Source organism: Mesoplodon bidens, assembly GCF_964165515.1.
Source record: "Mesoplodon bidens genome assembly, chromosome: 9".
Taxonomy (NCBI): Eukaryota; Metazoa; Chordata; class Mammalia; order Artiodactyla; family Ziphiidae; genus Mesoplodon; species Mesoplodon bidens.
Genome location: NC_138166.1, coordinates 10,933,382 through 10,957,802, shown reverse-complemented (window position 1 = coordinate 10,957,802; position 24,421 = coordinate 10,933,382). Strand labels below are relative to the sequence as shown.

Below are 24,421 nucleotides of genomic sequence, written 5' to 3'. Positions count from 1 at the left end.
CTCTACTTTTTACAGAACTACATGTTATTTTTCACTGTGAATGTACTAAGCATTTGTAAAAGAGACCATGCATATAGATTGCTTAAATCTAAATGTAGATATTTATGATTTTTCTTGGAAGCATATACTTTATTAAGGTATAAGGTGGATATTAAAAGGTATTATATAGTCGTATAGGCTTTTGCTTTTTAAAAAATAGCTTTTTGAGGTATAATTCAAATACCATACAACTTAGACATTTAAAGTATGCAGTTCAGTATTTTTTAAGTATATTCACATGGTTGTATAACCATCACCACATGAGAACATTTTCATGCCTCCTGAAGAATCCCCCGTATCTATTAACAGTCAGTCTCCATTTCTCTTCTCTCTTCCCCTGCTCCCAACTCCAAGCAACCATTAATACACTCTACAAATTTCCCTATTCTGGACGTTTTGATATAAAATGGCATCATTCAACATGTGTTCTTTTCTGACTCGTGTTTTTCATTTAGCGTAATGTTTTCAAGGGTCATCCTTGCTGTAACATGTATCATCAGTACTTCATTTGTTTTTATTGCTGAATAATATTACATTGTAAGGATATACCACGTTTTACTTATCCATCTATCAGTTGATGCACATTTGGGTTGTTGCTGCATTTTATCTACTCTGAATAGCCCTGCTATGAACATTTTTACACAAGATTTTGTGGGGTCAAATGTTATCATTTCTCTTGGGTATATACCTCGGAGTGGAATTGCTGGGTTTTATGGTAACTCTAAATTCAACCTTTTTCGGAACTACCAGATATTCCAGAACAGCTGCGCTATATTATACTCCTGCTACAATGTATGATGGTTCCAATTTCTTCTTTCTTGACAATACTTGTTGTTGTCTGGTGTTTTTTTAATATAACCATCCTATTGGACGTGAAGTAGTATCTCATTGTGGTTTTGACTTCCCTTTTCCAAATGACTAATGATGTTGAACATCTTTTCATGTATGTGCTTATTGGTCATTTGTATATCTTCTTTGGAGAAATGTCTGTTCTACTTCTTTAATTTTTAAAATTTGTCTCTTTATCGTCGTGTTACAAATTTCTTTTTATATTCTAGATACAAGTTTCTTTAAAGCTGTATGATTTATAAATATATTCTTCCATTCTCTGGGTTGTCTTTACTTATTCTTTTTTTTTTTTTTTTTGCGGTACGCGGGCCTCTCACTGTTGTGGCCTCTCCCGTTGCAGAGCACAGGCTCCGGATGCGCAGACTCAGCGGCCGTGGCTCACAGGCCCAGCCGCTCTGCGGCATGTGGGATCTTCCCGGACCGGGGCACGAACCCATCTCCCCTGCATTGGCAGGCAGACTCTCAACCACTGAGCCACCAGGGAAGCCCTGTCTTTACTTTCTTGATGGTGCCCTTTGAAACGCAAACGTTCTTAATTTTGTTCAAGTCCAGTTTTATCTTTTTTTTCTTCTATTGCTTATGCTTTTAGTATCATATCTAAGAAACATTGCCAAACCTAAGGTAATCGACATTTACTCATATTTTTTTCCTGCAAGTTATTAATTTTTTAAAAAATATTTTTATTTATTTATTTGGCTGCACTGGGTCTTAGTTGCGTCACACGGGATCTTTTAGTTGGAGCATGCGGGATCTTTTAGTTGCGACACGCATGTGGGATCTAGTTCCCTGGCCAGGGATCGAATCTGGGCCCCTGCCTTGGGAGTGTGAAGTCTTAACCACTGGACCACCAAGGGAAGTCCCAAGTTATTAATTTTGAGTTAATATTTATGTATTTATGTGAGGTAGGGTTACAACATTATTTTGTATGCAGATAGCCATTTGTCCCAGTACCATTTGTTGAAAGACTATTCTTTCATCATTTAGTAGTGTTGGCACTGTTGTTGAAAATATTTATGAGCTTTTCCCCCCACCGGCTTATGTGCTTCTAGTAATTCTTTTTTTTTTTTTTTTCCTGACCACACCGCATGGCTTGCAGGATCTTAGTTCCCTGACCAGGGATTGAACCCAGGCCACAGCAGTGACAGCACCGAGTCCTAACCACTGGACCACCAGGGAACTCCATATTAATTCTTATATGTAATAACTTTTTTGGTTTGTTTTTTGAAATAACTTCTTGATGGTTTTCAGTAGGATTAGTGAAAGTTGTCTTTTTTTTTTTTTTAATCGCTTGATATATTTCATGAGTATACACTTGGTGAGATCACCTCTTGATCTTTTAAACAGTTGAGATTTAACCAGGCTTTGAGGTGCTGTAGAAGCCACCAGAGACCACTTTGAAGAAGCCAGCCTTAGAGACAGTGTGGCATCATTCTCTCTTACGTACATCTGCCCTAAGACAAATTTACTGTGTTTTTCCTGTGCGGTAGGCAGTAACAAGGCTGGATGGGATGAAAAGGAGTCAGTGATTGGACTGTAACATCTGGTAGTTACAGTGTACTTATCTTACTATGATGAACTGGGTAATTTGACAGTTGGTGATAATTGGTGTGAAGCAGATTACTGGGAGAAGCCTCAGAAAAAAAATATTCACTGATGTGACCAGGAATCTCTGCCAAGACACTCCTCTGCTGTTGTTGAACCTGAGGGTCTAGAGTGGTGCCATCTAATAGAAATGTAATGTGAGCCTCATTTGTAATTTAAAGTGTTCTAGTAGCCACATTAAAAAAAAAGCAGATGAATTTAATTTTAATAATTTATTATATCCAAAGCATTATTATTTTAACATGTAATAAATATAAAATTATTAATAAAATATTTTACATTTTTTTGTACTAAGTCTTGGCAATTCAGTCCGTATTTTACACTTAGAACACATCTCAGTAAGGACTAGGCACATTTTCAGTGGTCAGCACCCACATGGGGCCAGAGGACAGCAGAGTTCCAGATGTTTTGATATGATAGCCAGTCAAGATATTACATCAACATTACTCAACGTCCTCTGTATTTCAGGGTACCCTGACTCATCCCTTTAACTTGATAGAGCTGGCTTTGGGGGAACTATCTGCCTGCCTGTTCAGCATGGCCCTCCCTGACACCAGAGGGTCTGAGAATTTTGTTAGGCAAGTGACGTGGCAGCTCACCAAGAGACACGCATTATGATAAAGATACCTGAGCCTCTCAAACTAGAGAAAATGGGCATGAAAAAATTAGAGTCTCTTCTCCCTTATCATAAATACAGTCTGTTCCATTGACGTAAAGGTATATGTAGCAAATGCCACCGATGAAGTGGTGCTCACATGGGCATGATTTTGCCACCCTCCCTCTCCCCTCCCTCCCCCCCCCCACCCACTTGTCAGTGTCTGGACATAGGTTTCTTTTGGTGCCGATTAAAAAATTTTTTATTGGAGTGTAGTTGATTTACAATGTTGTGTTAGTTTCAGGTGTACAGCAAAGTGAATCAGTTATACATATACATACATCCAGTGTTGGTTTTTTTAAAGATTCTTGTCCCATGTAGGCCATTGCAGAGTATTGAGTAGAGTTCCCTGTGCTATACAGCAGGTTCTGATTAGTTATCTATTTTATATATAGTAGTATGTATATTGTCAATCCCAATCTCCCGATTTATCCCCCGCCCCGCTCATCCCCTGGTAACCGTGAGTTTGTTTTCTACATTTGTGAGTCTACTTCTATTTTGTAAATAAGTTCATTTGTACCCTTTTTTTTAAAATTCCACATATAAAACGGTATCATATACTTGTCTTTCTCTGTCTGACTTACTTCACTTAGTATGATAATCTCTAGGTCCACCCATGTTGCTGCAAATGGCATTACTTCATTCTTCTTTATGGCTGAGTAATATTCCATTGTATATATGTACCACATCTTCTTTATCCATTCCTCTGTTGGTGGACATTTAGGTTGCTTCGTCTCCGGACATGTCTATGATGATCACAACTGACATGTAGTGGCTGGAGGCCAGGCTGACACCATTCTACAGTGTACGAAACAGCACTCACAGCCGTGAGTTTCCTGGCCCAAGTATCAGTGGTGTTGATCGTAGCAGTGCCCTGCAGCAGTGGAACAAGATCTTCTAGTTCTTCCCTTTTCATTAGTTGTTACATAGTCTCCACAGGGAATATGTGTTGTTTTTTGTTTTTTGTTTTTTAATTTAGAGAATCTCTTCATTTTTGCATATAAAATTTCTTAGGAAGAAATAGTCAACTTTGAAAGTGCTTTTGGTTGAGCAAATTTGTCAGATAGATAGATTCCACCCCCAGGAATGGGTCATGTAAATCTTTTCTCTGCCCTCTTCCCTTTGGGGAAGCGTTGAAACTGGTGCAGTTCCTCTCCTACCTCCCCTTCCTCAGGCCTCTTTTCCCTAGGACCGTTTTATTTTCAGTAAAGGCATGTCTGTTAAAAAGAAAATGAGCATTTGCAAGGCTGCCAGAAAGATGACTGCACTTCCGTAAGGTCTCTTGGGATTTTTTTGGAGGTCCGGGCAGTGATGTTGGTGTTTGGTTGTGATGACTCCCTTTCAGTACTCCATCATGAGGCATGGTTAATTCAGAATGTTATCACCACCATTGTCCTAATGTCTGTTACCTAGGGAGCTGTAACTGTGAGTCTCCGTACATTCTAGCAAGTAGAAATCACTGCAAGTCATTTTCAGATGATAAACGTTGTTTAGTTGTCCTGCCAGAGGTCATCGTACTTGCCAGTGCTGACCTTGAAGGTTACCTGTGGGGTGTGGTCCCCCACCCCATCCTCATGACTGCTGGTGTTTCTACTGCCTTCCTTCGTTTGCTGTGGCACTTTGAGTTTTTGGTGGCAACCCACGTAAATGAGCTGTAACTACCTTAGGCTGAAGGCAGTGTGCTAAAGGCTATCTGGGGGCTCCTAGATTTGGCAAGAATTTAGAGGTTCAGCTTAGAAAGGGGCAGGTCCTCTGACCCTGCCTCTTACTAGCAGCTAGGATGAGTTTGCACCCTGTGATGGCTGACCTTCTCAAGCAAGGTTCCACGGCTCTGTGCCCTAGGCTGTACCACACTGAGGAGAGAGGACTGGAGCCAGCCTTTCATTGTGCAGGGAGTAGCAGTGTTCCAAAACATGCTTTTAGAAAGGGAGCATCAGTACTGGGCAGGCCAAAAAAAATGGCCATTATCTACCACATCAGTGTCTGTGAGTTTCCCCTTGCTCCCCAGACTAGAGGCCCTCTGTTCATCCCACTGAAACTGCCTCTGGGGAGCAGTCCATCAGCCGAACCCCCTTGCCCCTACCACTCGGTATCTTTTCCCTCTTCACTTTTTATCTGTAGAACTGTGGCCAGCTCAGGGAGAGCAGTGGTGGTCCTGTTGTTAGGGCAGCTTGCAGCTCAAGAGAGGTTCTGCATCCAGTTGAGACTATTGGTTCAAGATTCCCCATTGGGATATGGCTAGAAGGAGCAGTTAAATTTTATAAGTGAAAGCTTGATTTTATAGAATTGCATTATGAATGTTTTACTTCTAAACAAATGTATTTAATATATCCTGAGTTATTCTAGATATCTGAAAGGTTTACATCTGTAACCTCTTAGGTTGTTTGTTTGTTTTCAGTATTATAGGTTTTCCTATCTTTTGTAAAAGAGTATACTAAACATTTAGCCTTTTTGTAACAATTAGAAATAACCATTGGAAGTCTTGCATTGATGTATGGATTGTATTTGTATTTGACTGCAGTGGGTGTTTTCTTTGTTTAATTTCCAGTTTGGGACAGTGTTCTTGTCTTGCTAAGCAAGGTGTACATTACAGTATACATTAGTTGGCTTTAATGAGTTATCCTGGAAATCTAACCACATTCCTACTGTTTCTATGGGGAAAGGAATTCTGATTTTAAAATGATGGAAAATAAGCCCTTTTTTTTAAAGTCCAGGGTTGCTTTCCTCTGTCTTTTTCTAATCTCTGGGGGATGTGTTCTAACTACTAAGGCTGTGTATTGTTGGGGGATAACTCTTTTTCACTTACAATTCATAATATTATCAAGACTTAAGAAATAATGACGGTTGGAGTGAAAACGGGCCTGCAGAAGTATTCCTTGGTTAATAAGGGTAGTCACTCCCCCGCCCCCTACTTGTGTTTTGAAACGTTACTTGAATTCAGCTAAAGTGGCTGAAGTAACATTAATCAGCATCTCTTCTTAGTGTGTGACAAGTTTTATTTTTTCCCATATTAAGAAACTCTCAAGTGTATTCATAATGCAGGATTTACTTTTGAGTAAACAGGAATTGTCCTTCCTCTGTTTCAGGCCGGAGCCTCAACAGAAAGCTCCCTTGGTTCCTCCACCCCCGCCCCCTCCACCACCGCCGCCTCTGGCAGACCCTGCGCCCCCGGAGCCAGAGGAGGAGATCCTGGGGTCAGACGATGAGGAGCAGGAGGACCCCGCAGACTACTGCAAAGGTGAAGTGCCCGCGTGCCTGCCGGGGGAGGACGGGGGTGGGGGGTGTGTTGATGACGCCAGCTCCCTGGTCTTTATTAAATTAGCCTCTTGGTGTCCATATCGTTAAAAACTTTTAGATCATTAAGTATAGAATGCTACCTGAAAATACAAGAGATATCAGAAGGAAAATTTGTAAGGGAAAGAAAATAAATACATGTGTGGGTACATATGCTGGGTACTTTCAAGAGGATTTAAATCCGCTGGTAGGATTAAAAAGATGGTGTAAAGCAGGACTATTAAAGATAAAAACATAGTAAACTATCTGCGAAGAGAAGAGCACAGAAAGTAGAGGGTACGAAGCCCCTACGGGAGGAGCCAATTAAACTGCTGCTCTCTGCATTGGATTTGAGCTTCTTGGCTGCTAAGACTACTAAGGAACTGTTCCTTTCTCTGCGCAGCATTGAGTTACATAGTATTCATTGTGTGTGGAATGAAAGTCTGTCCATTTGTTTCCTGGTGTTGTACTCAATGAAGAAGACAGTTTGTGGGTTCTGCCGTTGTGACGTAGTGGATTATGTTTTCAGCTGTGATTTCACGGAATACATAGAAATTATTCAAGTGGAGTATTGACGTTTCGTGAAGACCAAGAGCATATAGCTAAACTGCTAAAAGGCAAGCATGTTGTGTGATGAGTATTGAAAACAGTTTGATCCAGACCCCATATGCTGTGTAGACTGGATCCCAAGAATCTAGGAGAAAGGAAAGGCAGTCCATTTGCTGCCTGTTCGTACTCACTTGGACTTTAATTCCCTCTAATAGAAAATTATCACAATCTGAATTCTTAGCTTCTGAACAGTTGATGAGACATTTATCTGCTACAAATTAAGGAAAATGTAAATCAGATTCTATACGGCTTAAGAATAGATGGCAGGAGATGCACACATGTTCAGGCCATAAAGCATTAATGACTCTGGCTCTATTGTATCTTAGTATCAATTTATCTAGTGATTGCAGGCCCTTTGTGTGTTGGTTAATGTTAGATAGGAGAAAGCAAAAGTTAACATTCTGCTCTGAAAAGTTGAAGAAGGAATCTTCTGCTCTATGGAAGGAATCTTCCATAGGTGTCGATGTCTACACATAGAATCATGTTTTCCTTAGAAAATGGAATGTTTTCCATTTTCCACCATTACAGATGCTAACTCTTTAGCATTTGTATGAGTAGTGATCATGACCCCAAAGGTAAAGATCGATGCCTTTTAATATGGAAAAGAAGATGTTTTCCATCCTCCCTCTTAACCTGCATTTCTTCGTTTGAAAATGAAGTTATTTGAAGAGGAAATGCGGATAACTGTCTTGATTTTGCTGCTTAGGCCAAAACATTAGGCTGGTGTGAAGGAACTGTTCTCTTCGGGTCATAGGTTCCCCACTGCTGGAATGAGAATATTTGCCTCACACCTAGCTCTTTTTGTGGTATAGACCATAACAGGTGTTTAAGATAACTGACAAATGCTTTCAAGGGGCCCGTGGAGTTGATTGGGAATGTCCGGGAAAAGAACTGCCCCCCACCCCCCAATAGAATAGATAACTTTCCCACTGGAAACGGTTGAATTTAAGTTACCAACACGATGCTTTATCACCCCTGAGTACTTTAGTGTGTTTTGCCTACAATCAAGTACATTCTCCTATGTTAACCACAATACAGCCATCAAGATCAGGAAGTTAATGTTGTTATACTTCCACCATTCAGTCCTCAGACTCCATTCGGTTTTTGCCAGTTGCCCAGTATTGTTACTTTTGTGAAACCGATCCATTGAAGAATCACATTGCATCTTGTTTTCTTTTTCCCTTAGTCTGGAACAGTTCCTTAGTCTTTGCTGGGCTTTTATGGCTTTGACATTTTTGAAGATGTAGGCCAATTATTTTGTATAGTGTTTTCTCAATTTGGAATACCAAAGTAGTGCTGTTCTGTGAGAAGTGTTCTTCTCATTGAATCCTATCAGATAGTACGTGGTTTTGATTTATACCACTACAGTTGATGTCAGTCACTTGCTCAGGTTGGTGTCTGCCAGACAGCTCTACTGTAAAGTTACTCTTTACCCCCTGGTAATTAATAAACATTTTGTTGAGCATTACTTTGAACCTTTGTAAATATTCTTTTTTCAAGAACTTTACTTCCTTCTTTCTCTTCTTTCTTTCTCTCCCTGTATTCTACCTACCCCTCCCTCCCATCCATCTGTCTGTGTATCTCACATGTACTCATTCATAGATTTCCTTTTTACTCAGTGGGTTATAATCATTTACTCTCCTTATTTGTTTTGATGCTTAGATTTTTCCCAAACTGGCCATGAGGAGCCCCTTCAGGTTGATTCTCTGTCCTTTTGAAAAGTTCATATCATTCTTTTTCGTTCTACACGTTATTTTTTCACTTAGTGTATATTAGAAGTCACTCTATATCAGTACGTATAAAGCTGTGTCATTTGTTTTATTTATTATTTTTTTTAGTTTAGCATAAATGTAAACCTTTATGTTTTAACTTAATTAAAAAAATTTTTTTTACAATTTTAAAGGTTACTTTCCATTTACAGTTATTACGCAACATTGGCTCTATTCCCCATGTTGTGTACAGTACATCCTCGAGCCTGTCTTACACCCAGTAGTTTATACCTCCCACTCCTTCACCCCTGTATTGCCCTTACCCCCCTCCCCACTGGTGGTAACCATTAGTTTGTTCTCTGTATCTGTGAGTCTCCTCCTTTTTTGTTTTATTCACTAGTTTGTTTAGTTTGTTGTATTTTTTGGATTCCTCATATAAGTGATATCATACAGTATTTCTCTTTCTCTGACTTATTTCACTTAGCACAGTGCCCTACAAGTCCATCCATGTTGCTGCAAATGGCAAAATTTCATTCTTTTTAATGGCTGAGTAGTATTCCACTGTGTGTGTGTGTGTGTGTGTGTACCTTGTCTTCTTTATCCATTCTTCTGTTGATGGGAAAAGTCCCTATCATTCTTTAAATCCTTTCTTACTTTCAAATAAGATGTTCCTCATATACACTATTGATACTATGTATAAAATAGATTACTAACTAGAACATACTGTATAGCAGTGGTCCCCAACCTTTTGGCACCAGGGACCAGTTTCATTGAAGATAATTTTTCCGCGGACCGGGGGTGGGGTGGGGGGGTGGTTCGGCGGTAATGCGAGCAATGGGCAGCGGCAGGTGAAGCTTAGCTCGCCCGCCCGCCACTCACCTCCTGCTGTGCGGCCCGGTTCCTAACAGGCTGTGGACCAGTACCAGTCGGAGGCTTAGGGGTTGGGGACCCCTGCTGTATAGCACAGGGAACTCTACTTAATGCACTGTGGTGACCTAAATGGGAAGGAAATCCAAAAAAGAGGGGATATATGTATAGCTGATTCATTTTGCTGTATAGTAGAAACTAACACAACATTGCATAGCAACTATACTCCAATAAAAATTAATCAAAAAAAAAAGAAAAGAAAAGAAAGAAAGATGTTCCCGGTTCATCTTGTATTATCTGTACGCCAGCCCTGGAATCAGCTCTCTCCACAAGGAGCCCTGGTTTCTTTTAATGAAGAACAGTATTTAGAAAACAAGATCTGGGCATTAGATGAGATCATTAGTATTGGGATGTCACTGCTTCTAGGTCTCTTAGCACAGAGCTAAGGGCACACTTCCTTTATGTATATATTTCTAAATATTTATTTCTGTTTTTATTTATGCATATATTACAATCCATGAGTTTAATATATCTCATTTCCACTGTAATGCCGGAGGATTCAGCTCAGTTTTATCCTTAGCATATCTATAGTTTCTTTCTTTGGCAGTAAGAGACTAGGCTGTCATTATCCTCATTTTGTTTACTGACTAGGTTAATTTCCTTGTATGTCACTGCCGTTTTGGACACGTCTCCCCTCCCCTCAACACCTAGCCTGTCCTTAGACGTCCTTTGTCGCTTGGCACTACCTAAGGGCGTGGAGTGAGAGTTCAGGAAGAGGGAAGAGGAGGGATGCCTTTCACGGTCTAAGGGAATGTCTTGCCTAGTCTGTGGAGGTGGCTTGTCTCTCTCCTGTCACTTCACGTCTCTGCTTGTTTCCTTTGACATCATTCTGGGAGAACCTCCGCCCCACCAGCCAGTTCTTAATAGTCCTGAAATAAAATAAAGCATCAACGGAAACAAAATATACCACATCTTTTCTCTCTCTTTACAAAAGACATTTTTGTTCATCATAGGAGTTACAGGTATTTTGGGGGTCGGAGTGTGGAAGGTCACCTGGAATCCCATCACCTCCCTTTAGCTGCAATAAGCATTTGGGTTCCTGCCATTCTGAGTCATTCATGACGAACCAAATTGTATCTTAACTTTTTACCTTCTTTTTACCTCTTTACCTTTTCAAGTCTTTCCTTATTCAAAGCTTGTGAAACTTAACACCTTTTTAACAAAAAGGCCACTATTTAAAGTTCTGATATTGCTAATGCATTATTATTCGCTCCTTCCTGTTGTACTTGGCAGTCTCTGCGGCCTGGGAGTCTTCTTTTCCTTTCTTCACAGCTAGCATGTTCCTGCCCACGAGTCGGGGGGTGGGGGGAGTATAGACTTTGGAGTCTGAAGGAGCTGGGTTCAAAATCTGGCCCTGTTGCTTTCCATTTCTGTATCCTCGGACAAGTTACCTTTGCTGTAGACTTTTTATTAGTTTCTTCATCTATAATATCATCTCTCCATACAGTAGAATATATAACAGCACCTATCACTGATGATTTTTTTCTACTTTTTTTTATTTTTTTTTATTTATTTATTTATTTTTTTTTTCTGTATGCGGGCCTCTCACTGTTGTGGCCTCTCCCGTTGCGGAGCACAGGCTCCGGACGCGCAGGCCCAACGGCCATGGCTCACGGGCCCAGCCGCTCCGCGGCATGTGGGATCTTCCCAGACCGGGGCACGAACCCGTGTCCCCTGCATCGGCAGGCGGACTCTCAACCACTGCGCCACCAGGGAAGCCCACTGATGATTTTTTGAGGAATAAAATGAGATAAATATGTGAAGTAGGGCATACTACCTGATACATAGAAGATTCTTAAGAAGTACGGATTTTATTTTCCTTAGTTCTGTTTTTGTTCCATCATCCTCTTCTCGGGCGTGTCCCCGTCTGTGCTTTTGTGCCGACCCCCTTAGCGGTCTTAGCTGCCTTGCTTTGTGGTACGCTTGTTTCTCTGGCCTCTGCAGACAGAGTGGTCAGCACTGCTTCTCTCTCTTCTTGTTTTCTACGTTACCTCTGGTCGGTTGTCCGGGGCAGGAACTGTAGCAGCAGGCTGTGTGGTTTATTCCGACTTTTTCTTCCAAGCCCAGAGTATAACAAGGGTCAGGCACAGGGTCAGCCTGTAAGCAAACAGTTCTAGGAGGCCCTTGTGAAATATTGTACTTGCTCGCTTTTTTAAGCTGAAAGCCTCTTCATCAGGGCAAAACCTCCTCCGCTGGGGGAGATTTTAGTCCAGTGTGGGTTTTCAGAGTGTGACCTGTACCACCTGCATCAGAACGTTTCTAGGCTGGACTCTAAGTCTTGAATTTGAATCCTTGGGAGTAGGACCCGGACTCCAAGTATTTAACAGGTTCATCCAGTGATTTTTTCTGCACATTGAAAGTAAGGATGGCTCACCTGAGGCATGTACCATTCCTCTAAAGCTCCAAATTTGTGGCTAAGGGAAGTGACCCTTCCCTTCACTTCACACTGTGTGACTGATTTGCTGTGTAAGGGGAATTACTGCTTTGAACTACCTGTGTTCTAAAATTTCCCCAGCACGCTCAGCACGTATTTACTCCAAGGATGAGTAAATGGTGGAAGTAGGAACATCGCTTTGGTGTATCATGCTTGCCTGCCCTGACTGACTCCTCAGAGATCCTGTTTTGTGGCTCTCCTACATCATTTTTAGATAAGTTGGCACCTTGTGTACAGTTTATCACTTGCATCGTTTCTGGAGACATCGATTTCAACACAGTTGTGGTCTGACTTGTTACTGAAGCGTGTCATTTCCTTATGCCTTCTTTGAATCCCTATCACATCTTATTTAGGCCTCTTCCTTTATCACCCACAGTAGTCTCCACTCCCCACCCCCGTAGCACTCATCATGATGTGTGATTATCCATTTATTTTTGCGTTTGTTTCTGAGCTCCTTCTCCTCAGTCTGAAAGATTTCTTGTGGTCAAGGGCTGTGTGTTTTGTTAATCCCACTGCATTTGAACCATCTACTGTGCAGTAAGTATTTCTGGTGGGGTGAAGAAATTGTCTCTGGTGTTAAGCTTCAACTAAGGGCAGAACAGCACTGGTGTTACCTGCGTATCTGAAAAGGCGTGTCAGGGTGAGGAGGTTGACATGCCATGAAGGACACACAAATCAGAGTACAGATGCTTCATTTCTGCTTTAAATTTTCTTAAAATCACCCACAGTGCCCCTGAGCTCTTCTGTGGGAATTTGGGAATATCTCCTTCAAAACATAGGATAAACAATATGAATACTTGCACACTAGAAAAATGTCAAATGGCTTCCTTCTACACAAATTGCCTTTACCCATGTGTGTTCACTTTCCATTTGTGAAAAGTTTACACAGGTTGAATTTTACTACGTCTCAAAATTTAATGTTGGTGGTTATAATTTCTTATTGGTCTTGTTTCTCTCCCCAGAATCTATGACTTATGACTATTTTATAGCTTCATGTTTTTTGTTTTTTTGCGGTACGTGGGCCTCTCACTGTTGTGGCCTCTCCCGTTGCGGAGCACAGGCTCCGGACGCGCAGGCTCAGCGGCCATGGCTCACGGGCCCAGCCGCTCCGCAGCATGTGGGATCCTCCCAGACCGGGGCACGAACCCGTGTCCCCTGCATCGGCAGGCGGACTCCCAACCACTGCGCCACCAGGGAAACCCCTGTTTTTTGTTATTTTAAGGAAAAAAAAGCAATATACATTACACGAAGTTGCCTTAGAAATAGTGTCATGTAGCTCAAGTATTTTATGACAATGTAGCCTTTTTAATTTTTTTTTTTACAGTAGGTTCCTGTTGGTTGTCTGTTTTATTTATTTATTTATTTATTTATTTAAGGGTTTTTGTGTGTTTTTTTTGATGTGGACCATTTTTAAAGTCTTTATTGAATTTGTTACAATATTGCTTCTGCTTTATGTTTTGGTTTTTTGGCTCCGAGGCATGTGGGATCTTAGCTCCCTGACCAGCGATTGAACCTGCATCCCCTGCATTGGAAAGCGAAGTGTTAACCACTTTACCGCCCGGGAAGTCCCTGGTTGTCTATTTTAAATATAGCAGTGTGTACGTGACAAGCCCAAACTCCCAATCTAACCCCACCACCCCCCTTCTCCCCTGGTAACCATAAATTCATTTTCTAAGTCTGTGAGTCTGTTTCTGTTTTGAAAATAAGTTCATTTGCATCTTTTTTTTTTTAGATTCCACATATAAGTGACATCATTTATTTGTCTTTCTCTGTCTGACTTACATCACTTAGTATGATAATCTCCAGGTCCATCCAGAAATGTAGTCTTTAGTTTCTGTTCTTTTTGAGATAAGTAAAAGATAACCTTTATTCATTCACAGTTCTTTTCCTTAAAACCACTAATGCTGCATGAATACTTAATTCACCATGGTTGTATGCGTTTTCAAAAATTAGTAGGCTTAATTTGGCTTACTTGAAGCCTTGAGAAGAGACTCTGCTTATCTATATGAAGAAGGTAATATGCCCTTGAATTTATTACATGAGGCTTCATTGCATTCCTTTCTTGGAGACTGAGGCTATTCCAACACCTGTCAGGCCCCTTGCTGTGAATCACTACTGACATGGGTATTTATTGATCACTAAGCTTTAGTTAGCCTAACAATTGAATTCTTTGAGGCTTTCCTATATGTAAAGTGTTGTATTTTACTACAGAGGTTGTAAAGATAAATGAGAAACAGTCTGTATTTTCTAGGAGTTCATGGCCTCATAGACTTTGCCAGTAGAATATAAGCTCCTTCACAGCAGAGCCTTGCCTATCTTGTTGCTTCCTGCTTCTCACTAGAACCAAGATAGAACAATCTGTGGCCTGTTGACTATGGGATGAATGAATGAATGGACTAGACTAAGAAGGTACTTAAGTGCCTTTCTTCACCTTTTTTGTGTGGTTAACTAATTATAAGAGGAGAAAAAGGAAAATTTGTGAGGATATGAAAGGAATGAAGTTGTATTTGGTTAGAGGTAAAAGAAAAGACTTTATAGAAAATGTAAAGGGGGCCTTGCCAGTTAAGAAGAATTGGACTTTGTTGATGGGGGTGGGCATTTCTCTGGCCAAATCCTGGAGCCTGGGAGAGGTGTCTCTGAGAAGCTTTTGTTTTCCTACCAAATGGGCAACATATAGATTAGGTTGAAGAGTAATTTGGGAGCACGACGTAGAGGATAGATATGAGGATGAGAAATCTATACATGAAGTAAATTAAAACGTCATCTAGAAATACATTTTTTAAAAACCTGAAGGGAGGAAGAATGGAAAAAGAACCCTTGGGAGTCCCCTGGCTAGTGGGTACGATTTGGCGCTTTCACTGCCGAGGGTGCAGGTTCAATCCCTGGTCAGGGAACTGAGATCCCACAAGCCGTGTGGCCAAGAAAAAGGCAAAAGAACCTTTCTGGTATGATCAGCTCTCTTTTAAAAAAATGTATTTAGGGCGAAAGAGCTAGCTATACCAATATGTCAGCAGTAAGGTGTGAAGTTGGTGTGGAGGTTTCTTCTTTTCTATGTACTTTTATGTCCAGTTGTTGTAGCACCATTTGTTGAAAAGACACTTCTTTCCCTATGGAATTGCCTGGTGCCTTTGTAAATAAATTCACCGTATGTATTAGGGTCTATTTATGGACTCTTTTCTGTTCCATTCCACTTTTGGTCTGTTTGTGCTCTTATTCCACACTGCCTTGATTTGTGTAGCTTTATATAGTAAGTCTTGAACTGGGTAGTGGATGCCCTCCAACTTTGTGCTTCTCTTCCAGAATGGGTTTTGACTTGTCTAGTTCCTTTGTATTTATGTATAATGTCAGCCTCAGCTTATAAATACAAATATTTTAGACGTGTCTTTAGTAGTATTGATCTTCTAATCCATTGTAGAGGAGCCAAATTTGCCATCCCTGAAGTCTCTTTGGCATGTGGATTATTTCCAGCTGAAAAGGCCCAGAAGACTCAGGAAGAAACTTGGACTTTCCCCCAAATGCCTAAAAGAACTTAGATAGAGGGTATGTTCCCTGACAGGAATAGAGCTGTCATCAGAGGTGTCTGCAGAGAATGTGGGCCAGGTGTGATGGGGGAGTCAGCAGAGCCTAGAAATCAGAGTCCACTCTGTGTCTGTGTCACAGCCATTTACCAAGTATTTGCTTTTCCATCTCCATGTGAATGGCCTTCCTTCCCTTTGAAGTCCCAAATCACTACCCCCAACATCCTGAAGATGGTATTTAAGATGAGGGCTTTGGTCGTTTTGGAGAGTTACTCAGTTTTCCTGGGCCTCTCCCGTGTATACAGGTCATTAAACTGTTGTTTGATTTTCTCCTTTTAACCTGTCAATTTAATTCTTAGACCAGCTAGAACAACCTAGAAAGGTAGAAGAAATTTCTTCCTCCCAGACACCACTAACATCTCTGTGTCCATTTATTACCAAATTGGTCAACTGGATTCACGCCAGGGTTCCAGCCCAGGCCGAGACTGCTGGTCTCGCCCAGAGAGGTTCTTTTTCCATCAGATTCATGCAGCCGTAATGAAACCCTTGCTGAGACTGGAACAGCACACACTTTATTCAATGGCCAAAGAAAGGAGAAGCAGGAACTTAGTTCACAAATTACCTTCTCAAGCCAATCCGGGTGGAGACACCAAATCTATAGGCGGGTAGAGGTAAAATGGAGGGATTTGGATAGAGTGAGAGGAATATTCATGCGTTATCAGAGAACAGGAGTGTGGTTTGGACCTGAACTGATGCAGCTCTCCACTTTAGTCCTTGTTTGGGCTTTTCTGGTTGTTGTCGTGGCAGTCGTAACTGTCAAGGCACTGAGGGGTGTGTCATTTAGCATGCTAATGTATTACAGTGAGTATATAATGAGGCTTATGGTCTGCTGGAAGTCAGATCTTCCGCCATCTTGGGCCTTGTTGGTTCTAACCGGTTCTTTTTTTTTTCTGTTTGCAGCGTCCCCCTGAAACTTAGAGTAATTGGTTTCTAGAAAAAGATTTTTTTAAAAAAGAGTAATTGGTTTCTATTTGAGGGAGGGGCTGGCATATGATTCTGGGGCCACAGCCTTGGTAACACATTTATTTAGGTCTTTAATTTCTCTCAGCAATGTTTTATGTTTTTTTAGTGTGGAGGTCTTGTGCATATTTAAATTCTTTCCTCACTTTTGTTTTTGTTTTTTGATGATATGTAGAAATATAATTAATTCATTGACCATGTGTCCTGTAACTATGCTAAATTTGTTTGCTAATTCTATTTGTGTGTGTGTGTGTTCTGTGTAGTTTTTGGATTTTCTGCACAAGCATTTATCATTTCACTGCAAATAGTTTTCTTTTCCTTAGCCATTCTTTATGTTTCTTTCTTGCTTCATTGCTTCATCCATGCACAAGATTGAATAAAAGTGGTAGGAGAGGACATCCGTGTCTTGTTTCTGATCTTACAGCAAATGTGTAGATTTTCAAAAAGATCTGTTTCTTAGGTTGTGATGGATCCCATAGACTTAAAAATAAAATGAAAAGCATAAGGCTTACAAAAAGAAAAAAAGTAGAAGGCTTCACAGCCTTGGAGTAGGGGAAGATTTTGTAGAGAGAATACAAGAGGTATTAAGGTTAAAAAAATTAAAAATTGGATTTCATCCAAATAAAAAGTCCTTTGCTGATTAAGAGACATTTTGAAAAATGAAATGACCAGCTTCAGAGTAGGAGAAAATAATTGCAATATATATCGTTGACAAAGACCATGAGTCAGAGACTACATCAGGAAACTAAGATTTTGGAGAAATGTTCTTTGTATTAATTAGGGCATATACATTTTTCAAATATTAGGGAATTGTATATCTAGACTGCAGGATTGGATTTCTCTATCTCTCTTTTTTTAAACTTTGTCTTTTATTTGTTTTCTGCATTGAGCATATATTTCCGTGTAGATAGAAAAAAATGTTTAAAGAACTTAGCAGTGAGGAACCATTTGAGGTTTTGAACAGGGAAGTGCTCTTCTTAAGGAAGAATAATTTGAAATCTTAAATGACTGGAGTTGGAGAGAGAGAATATGTATATAAGGAGAAGACAAAAGCAAACAACATCACAGAGATAGCATCTTTATCATTTGATAAACTATGGCACATAGAGGACAACAATGAGAAAAATTCTGAGTCTTCAATTCTGGGGTGAGTGGAAGAAGAATAGTACTTCCTGGGCATCATGGGGGGAAAAAAAAAAAGGTCTCTGAATTTTGAAACTGCTTGTCTTTTCTTCTTAGTTTCAGATATCATTTGGCTGTTCAAAAGCCCAGAGCCAAATGTGCAGTCCATCTCTTAACAACTGAACAGGGATTTACAGCATGCATTCTGTGTCCTAACTTCACTGCAGCATTATTCTGTTTTATTTTTTCTGGGCTATTCTTTCTTCACCCCAGTTTCCTTCTAATTTTATATCTTGTATTGTGGTTTTATAAACTGCCTCAATTCTTTATTGAAAAGAAGTGGATTTGGTACTATTAACAGGAACAGTGAAATCACAGTTGGTCTGGGGAAATATGGATGAGTTTGACGTTATTCATTTGAATTTAACGAAACTGGTGGAGAAATCAAGAAGGCAGCTGCAGATACGAACCTGGGGCTCGGAAGAGAGGGCAAGTGGACGGTGTAGTAAAGAATTTAACATTGCTGAAAGAGAAGTCTGGCTTTTGCCCTAAACTCCTAGGTGATAGTCTCTAAGCCCTTGGAATGTCTGCCTGGTTTGTGTCTTCTTTACCGGGGCCTTGGGCCACACAAAGTAATCTAACAGTGATTGGTGCTGGGTGGGGGCTTTTGGCACTTGTGAACCCTGAGGTTTGCCATGTTGCCAGTCCACCATGTCTACATAACGGAGCCCTAATAAAAACTCTGGGCCCCAAGGCTTGGGTGAACTGCTCTGGTTGGCAGTCCTGCGTGTGCACTGTCACGTGTCATTGACTGGAGGAATCGACAGTGTCCTTTGGGAGAGGACACTTGGAAGCTCTGAATTTGGGGCCCTCCGTGATTCTGCCCCAGGCGTCTCTTCCTTTGACTGACATTACGTGATAGCCCTTATGCTATAATAAGCTGTAACCATGGATTTAACTGCCTTCAGTGTCTTCCGTGAGTTCTTGTCACATATTAATTCCTGGAACTGAGCACGCTGTTTGGGTGCTCCAAACCTGCAGCTGGTGTCAGTCGTGAGGGTGGCCTTTGGGACCCCTAGACCCTACAGTTCTGTCAGAAATGAGCGTGGTCTTGTGGACTGTTCCAGACCTTATACAAGTATATAAATTTGATAGGGAAACAAATGGTATAAGGAGTGTTAAGTGAATAAAAAAGAGGCAGGGAGACGGTTCAGTGAGAAGCCTTTGAGAAATTGCGTGGGGCACAAGAGGAGAAAGAACAAGTGGAAGAACAGACAGAGCAGTCAGGCAGGCAGGAGAGCAACCAAAGGGGTGTGTTCACCGTGACGGCGCAGGTGGCGGAGCTGTGAAGGTACAGCTCTGTTACGCTCAATGAAAAATTCCTCTACACGTTCCCTTGTGTAAACTGATTTTCATTTTTTGAGTGTAGATGGAGTCTTGCTCGCGCTCATTCTAAACGTCAGCGGTTCTTGTCCCCGCCTGTCAGCCCCCTGCATAGTCTATGCCCCTTTGGATCTGGACATCCCCAGAAGAGGCGCCGCAGGATCTGGGCCAGGGTCACCATGTGACGTTTGTCGTGATCTTTCCCGCGCCTTGTTCCTGTGGTGCTGCGGGCACCCGCTGTGAGGTGCACTCGTCCGTGCCACCGGGGCTCTCCCCGCTGTACTCAGAACGAGAGCAGGATTGGGTGGCATAGGTAGTGAGAGGGCCCAGCCCAGATGCCCCCATGCCTGTGGCCCCTGCACCCTGCCCTTTGTGGGCCCTCCAGCTGGCCCACAGCCCTTCTCTCCGCTGGCCTGCACCGCTGGTCCCTGGAGTCTGGTTTCAGAGAGAGTGCACAGTCAGCGCGACGGCTTCGCTTCTCGTCTTTCTCTGTCCCATGGTCCCTCACCCCCTTGTGGGCTCACTGGAGCATAAAATCTCCTTTCCTTTTCCTAGCTGCCAACAGAAACATTCTTGCACTTTGCCTCCTTGGGGCTTACACTGATTCCCTGGGCAGGCCCAGGCATGTTTGATTCTTCTTTGACATCTAAGGTGCGATTCTACATATTACAAACAGGGCCTGGTAATGGGGCACGTGTTGGAGTCCTTTATTTGGTCTCTTTCTTGCAATTTATTTGTACTGAGATATAATTGATGCCTTTCAGTTTTAAGGTGAACACTGTGTAGGTCGGGGTGTTTACTTGACGCAAGGTGACTGCCACCATACACCTCTGTCATATAACATAATTAGTATTTCTTTGTTGCCGTGGGAACAGTGAACATCTTGTTTCTTAGCAGCACTGAAGTTTATAATACATCATTGTTGTCTATATTTTCTCCTTAGTTTCCCATCTGAGGCTAGTATAAAAAAGGAGTGTATTCTTAGGTACCTTATCCAGGTTTTTCATGATGATTTTTCTCTCTCTCTGTATTGGATCCTGTCTCAACCTGGAATTTAAAAGATTATAATGAAATAAAGAAGTTTCAGAAGTTGTTGGAGTTTTTTGGTCTATTTTATATTGACTAGGAAGGAGTAATTGAAAATTTGCCATTTTTCCCCACATACAATTTTTTTTTATTGATTACATAAGGTACACCCCTCTAAAGGGTACACTTCAGTGGTTTTCAGTATATTCACAGAATTGTGGAACTACTGCCATGGGTTCCAGAGCATTTTTGTCGCGCCCAGAAGAGACGCGGTTCAGGAGCAGTCAGTCCCCATTCTTCCCTCGTCCCAGTCCATGGCAGCTACTCATTTACTTCCTGTCTCTGTGGATTTTCTTATTCTGGACATTTCATATAAACAGAATCATATAGCCTGTGGCCTTTTTGTGACCGGCCTTTTTTTTTTTTTTTTTTTTAAAGCATGTTTTCAAGTTTTATTCATGTCGTAGCATATATTAGTACTTTATTCCTTTTTATTCTGAATAATATGTTCTGTAGTCTGGTTATATCACATTTTGTTTATCCATTCATCAGTTGATGTGCCTTTAGGTTGCTTCACTTTGGAGCTATTTTGAATACGCTACTTTGAACATTTGTATATTAATTTTTTTTTTTTTTTTTTTTTTTTGCGTTACGTGGGCCCCTCCCATTGCGGAGCACAGGCTCCGGACGCAGAGGTTCAGCGGCCATGGCTCATGGGCCCAGCCGCTCCACGGCATGTGGGATCTTCCCGGACCGGGGCACGAACCCGTGTCCCCTGCATCGGCAGGCGGACTCTCAACCGCTGCGCCACCAGGGAAGCCCTGTATATGAGTTTTTGAGTGGACATATGTTTTCCATTTCTCTCAGATGTATACCTAGGAGTAGAATGGTTCGGTAATATTATAACTCCATGTGTAACTTCTTGAGGAACTGCCAGATTGTTTTTCCAAAGCAGCTACATCACTGTGTATTCCTGCCAGCATGCTATACGAGGGTTACAGTTTCCCCACATCCTCACCAGCGTTTGTTCCTCTTTTTTTTTTTTTTTTTTTTTTTTTTTTTTTTTTGTGGTATGCGGGCCTCTCACTGTTGTGGCCTCTCCCGTTGCGGAGCACAGGCTCCGGATGCGCAGGCCCAGCGGCCATGGCTCACGGGCCCAGCCGCTCCGCGGCACGTGGGATCCTCCCAGACCGGGGCACGAACCCGTATCCCCTGCATCGGCAGGCGGACTCTCAACCACTGCGCCACCAGGGAGGCCCCCTCCTCTTTTTTATTTTGTTCATCCTAGTGGGTTTTAAGTGGTCTCTCACTGTGTTTTTTTTTTTTTTTTTTTTTTTTTTTTTTTGCGGTATGCGGGCCTCTCACTGTTGTGGTCTCTCCCATTGCGGAGCACAGGCTCCGGATGCGCAGGCTCAGCGGCCATGGCTCACGGGCCTAGCCGCTCCGCGGCATGTGGGATCTTCCCGGACCGGGGCACGAACCCGTGTCCCCTGCATTGGCAGGCTGACTCTCAACCACTGCGCCACCAGGGAAGCCCTCACTGTGATTTTGATGTTGATTTACCAAATGACTGTTGATGTTGAGTATCTTTTCATGTGCCTATTGGCCATTTATATATCTTCTTTGGAGTTGCTGCGTTAAGTATGTGTGTGTGTGCATGCACATGTGCAAACGTGCACACACACGTGTTATTGCTAAGGTTGTGGCCCATGAGTACACATGTTCAAATGATGAGGATGCGTGAGAGTTTTCCTTCACTCTCAGTACCTGGAAAAGCTGTACCATTACCATGTCACAATATGTTGTTGATGTTTTTAATACCATGACTGTTGTGCTGCCCCTGTTTCCTTGTTGGCTTTCAGTGTTAGGAAGTACTGTGTGAATTGAGGTTCATACCTGCAGTTCTGAGTGATCTTAAGTATATACTACTATAGCTATTTATTTAAACTCTTATTTGCTAGTTCAAAAAATTATTATGAAAGTGGTACATGGTAGTGTTAAAAAAATTCAAACAAAATAGGAAGCAAAAAATTAAAATTCTCAGTTTTTGTATTTGACACTCTGTTCCACAGTCAGCTTCTCCAAGGTGAATTAAAGGGGTTTCAAGTTTCAGAGGTATCCTCCCAGAAATTAATGTGTGTATATGCATATCCATATATGTATAAGTTCCATAAAAGAGATTGATCTGCGTGTGCTTTCCCATACTATGCTATGCTATTTCCTTTCAGTAATATTTGTGGATGTATTTTCATGAACCTACATATAGTTCTGCATCATTGTTTTCTGCTTAATACTCTGTTCTTTGTGTTTACTTTGATTAAGTAGCTTTGTAGTGAGTGATTAGACATTTATGTGTTCTCACCTTTCATTATTGTAAATAATGCCACTGGGAACTCCTTATATATTCAGTTATGGTTTTGTCCTAAGCCTAAATTTGTAGGTGAGATTAGCTAGTTTGAAGCATAGTGCATTTTCATTTTAAAACATGTCACCAGTTGCCCTCCAAAAAGACTATACTGATTTACACACTTACCAGAAGTACATCAGTGTGGCTCCACGCAGCACCACAGTCTTTACACGATATTACCAATAATCTCTTGTTTTTATTTTACTCATTTGATTATTAGTAAGACTGGCCATTTGTATTTAGTATTTTTGAAAAATTGTGTCCATATTATTTTTGATCATTGGGTTTTTAAAACTTGCTTTTATTCTTTTGGGGTTATGTGATCTTGTATTTGGCTTTTTAAAAGAGGTTTTAGTTCTTTGATTATAATTTCTTCATGTCTTGATTGTACTTTACTCTTCTTTGTACTTTTATGCTAATTAAAATAATTTTACCTATTTTCCTTTTATTGATCCTGTGAGCAGCCTACTAGGCTTTATTTACTATACCACCCAAATTCACTGTGACCTTTAAACTGAATATCTCTCATCAGGCTACCAAAATTCTTCCCTAGGACAATGGTAATTTTTCCTTTTTTCGTAACACACTACTAAGATGGTGGTGGTCTTTCCAAGACTGTTAAGTCTGAGGCACAAAAGGAAGAGTGTTTTCAAGAAGGAAGGATTTAATAATAGCAGTATTCAGTTAAGCCATAGTTTGAAGATGAAGGCTGAGAAAAGGTCAGTGAGCTACTTGTGGGGACGGTCCCCATTGGTTGGGGCCAGTGATGGATCATGCAGATGTCAAGGTGAGGATGCACTGGAGAGAGCATAACAGATACTTTGGTGAAATTTAGCAATGAAGTGAAGAGAAGACTGTAGCTTGTAGGGGGTGAGGTCAGATATGCACAGGAGAAAGTTGATTTTAAGACAGGATACCTGAGCCTCTTTCTAGGCAGAAGAGAAGAAATCTGAGGAAAGGTTGGAGAGCCAACAAGGAAGGAATTAGATGAGTAATTTTTGGAGGTAGTGGGTTAATCTTGGAAAGATTGAGGGCACATGTTTCTTGTAGAACAGTGGGGAGGAGGTTTTGTATAACTGTTACGGTGAGTAGAATAAAGACTGCTCTGGTTATTGTTGTGTAATGAATTACTCCAAAACTTAGCACATTGAGCCAACTTTTAATGTTGCTTATGGTTTTATGGATCAGGAATTTAAAAAGGGCAAAGCTGAGGGGGTTCGCCTCTGCTTCATGATATCTGGGGTGTCTGTTGAGGGTGTCTGTTGAGACATCTCAAAGGGTGGAGACACAGGAATCATCTGAAAGCGCATTATTCACATGTCTGGCCCCCCAGGCTACAAGTATTGGAAGACTGGGACTGCAGACAGGTGTGCCTGTCTGCATGCTTTCTGTGTGGCTTGGCTTCCTTACAGCACTGCGACTTCCGGGGCGGTGGCGGGCGTGGCCAGTCGTTACCTGGAACCCGGAGTTCCAAAAGCGAGCGTGCACCTTACAGAGCGGAAGCTGTGTTGCTTTACGACTTAGCCTCGAAAAAATCACACAGCCACTTCCACTACCTTACGTTGGTTAGATGCACATCAGAAGCTCATCCAGATCTACAAGGAGGAGAATTAGAGTCCATTTCTTGTAGTAGAACTTCAGGGTTCTAGAAGAGCAGGTGGTTTGGGAGATGCTGTTGTGGCCTTTGGAGAATATAGTCTGCCAGAAGAATGCCGCGAGAAGTTAATAAAATGATGTTGTGAACTTTGAAGTATGTATAGTTATATTGTGGTATAATCATTTAACCATTTTTCCTAAGACATAAATTTATCTAATCTTCTTTTTGTCTGGCACAGACTATAAGACCTA

At 41.4% G+C, this 24,421-nt stretch overlaps 1 protein-coding gene across 10 annotated transcripts in view; it reads left to right on the top strand.

Annotated features, from left to right (window-relative positions):
- SRPK2 (SRSF protein kinase 2) overlaps positions 1-24,421 on the top strand; it is a 236,111-nt gene that overhangs the window by 154,343 nt on the left and 57,347 nt on the right. For all 10 annotated transcript variants that reach the window (XM_081244889.1, XM_081244888.1, XM_081244886.1 and 7 more), the window contains one exon: positions 6,232-6,383. In XM_081244889.1, the coding sequence (XP_081101015.1) occupies positions 6,232-6,383 (152 nt within the window). The remainder of the gene's footprint in view (positions 1-6,231; positions 6,384-24,421) is intronic.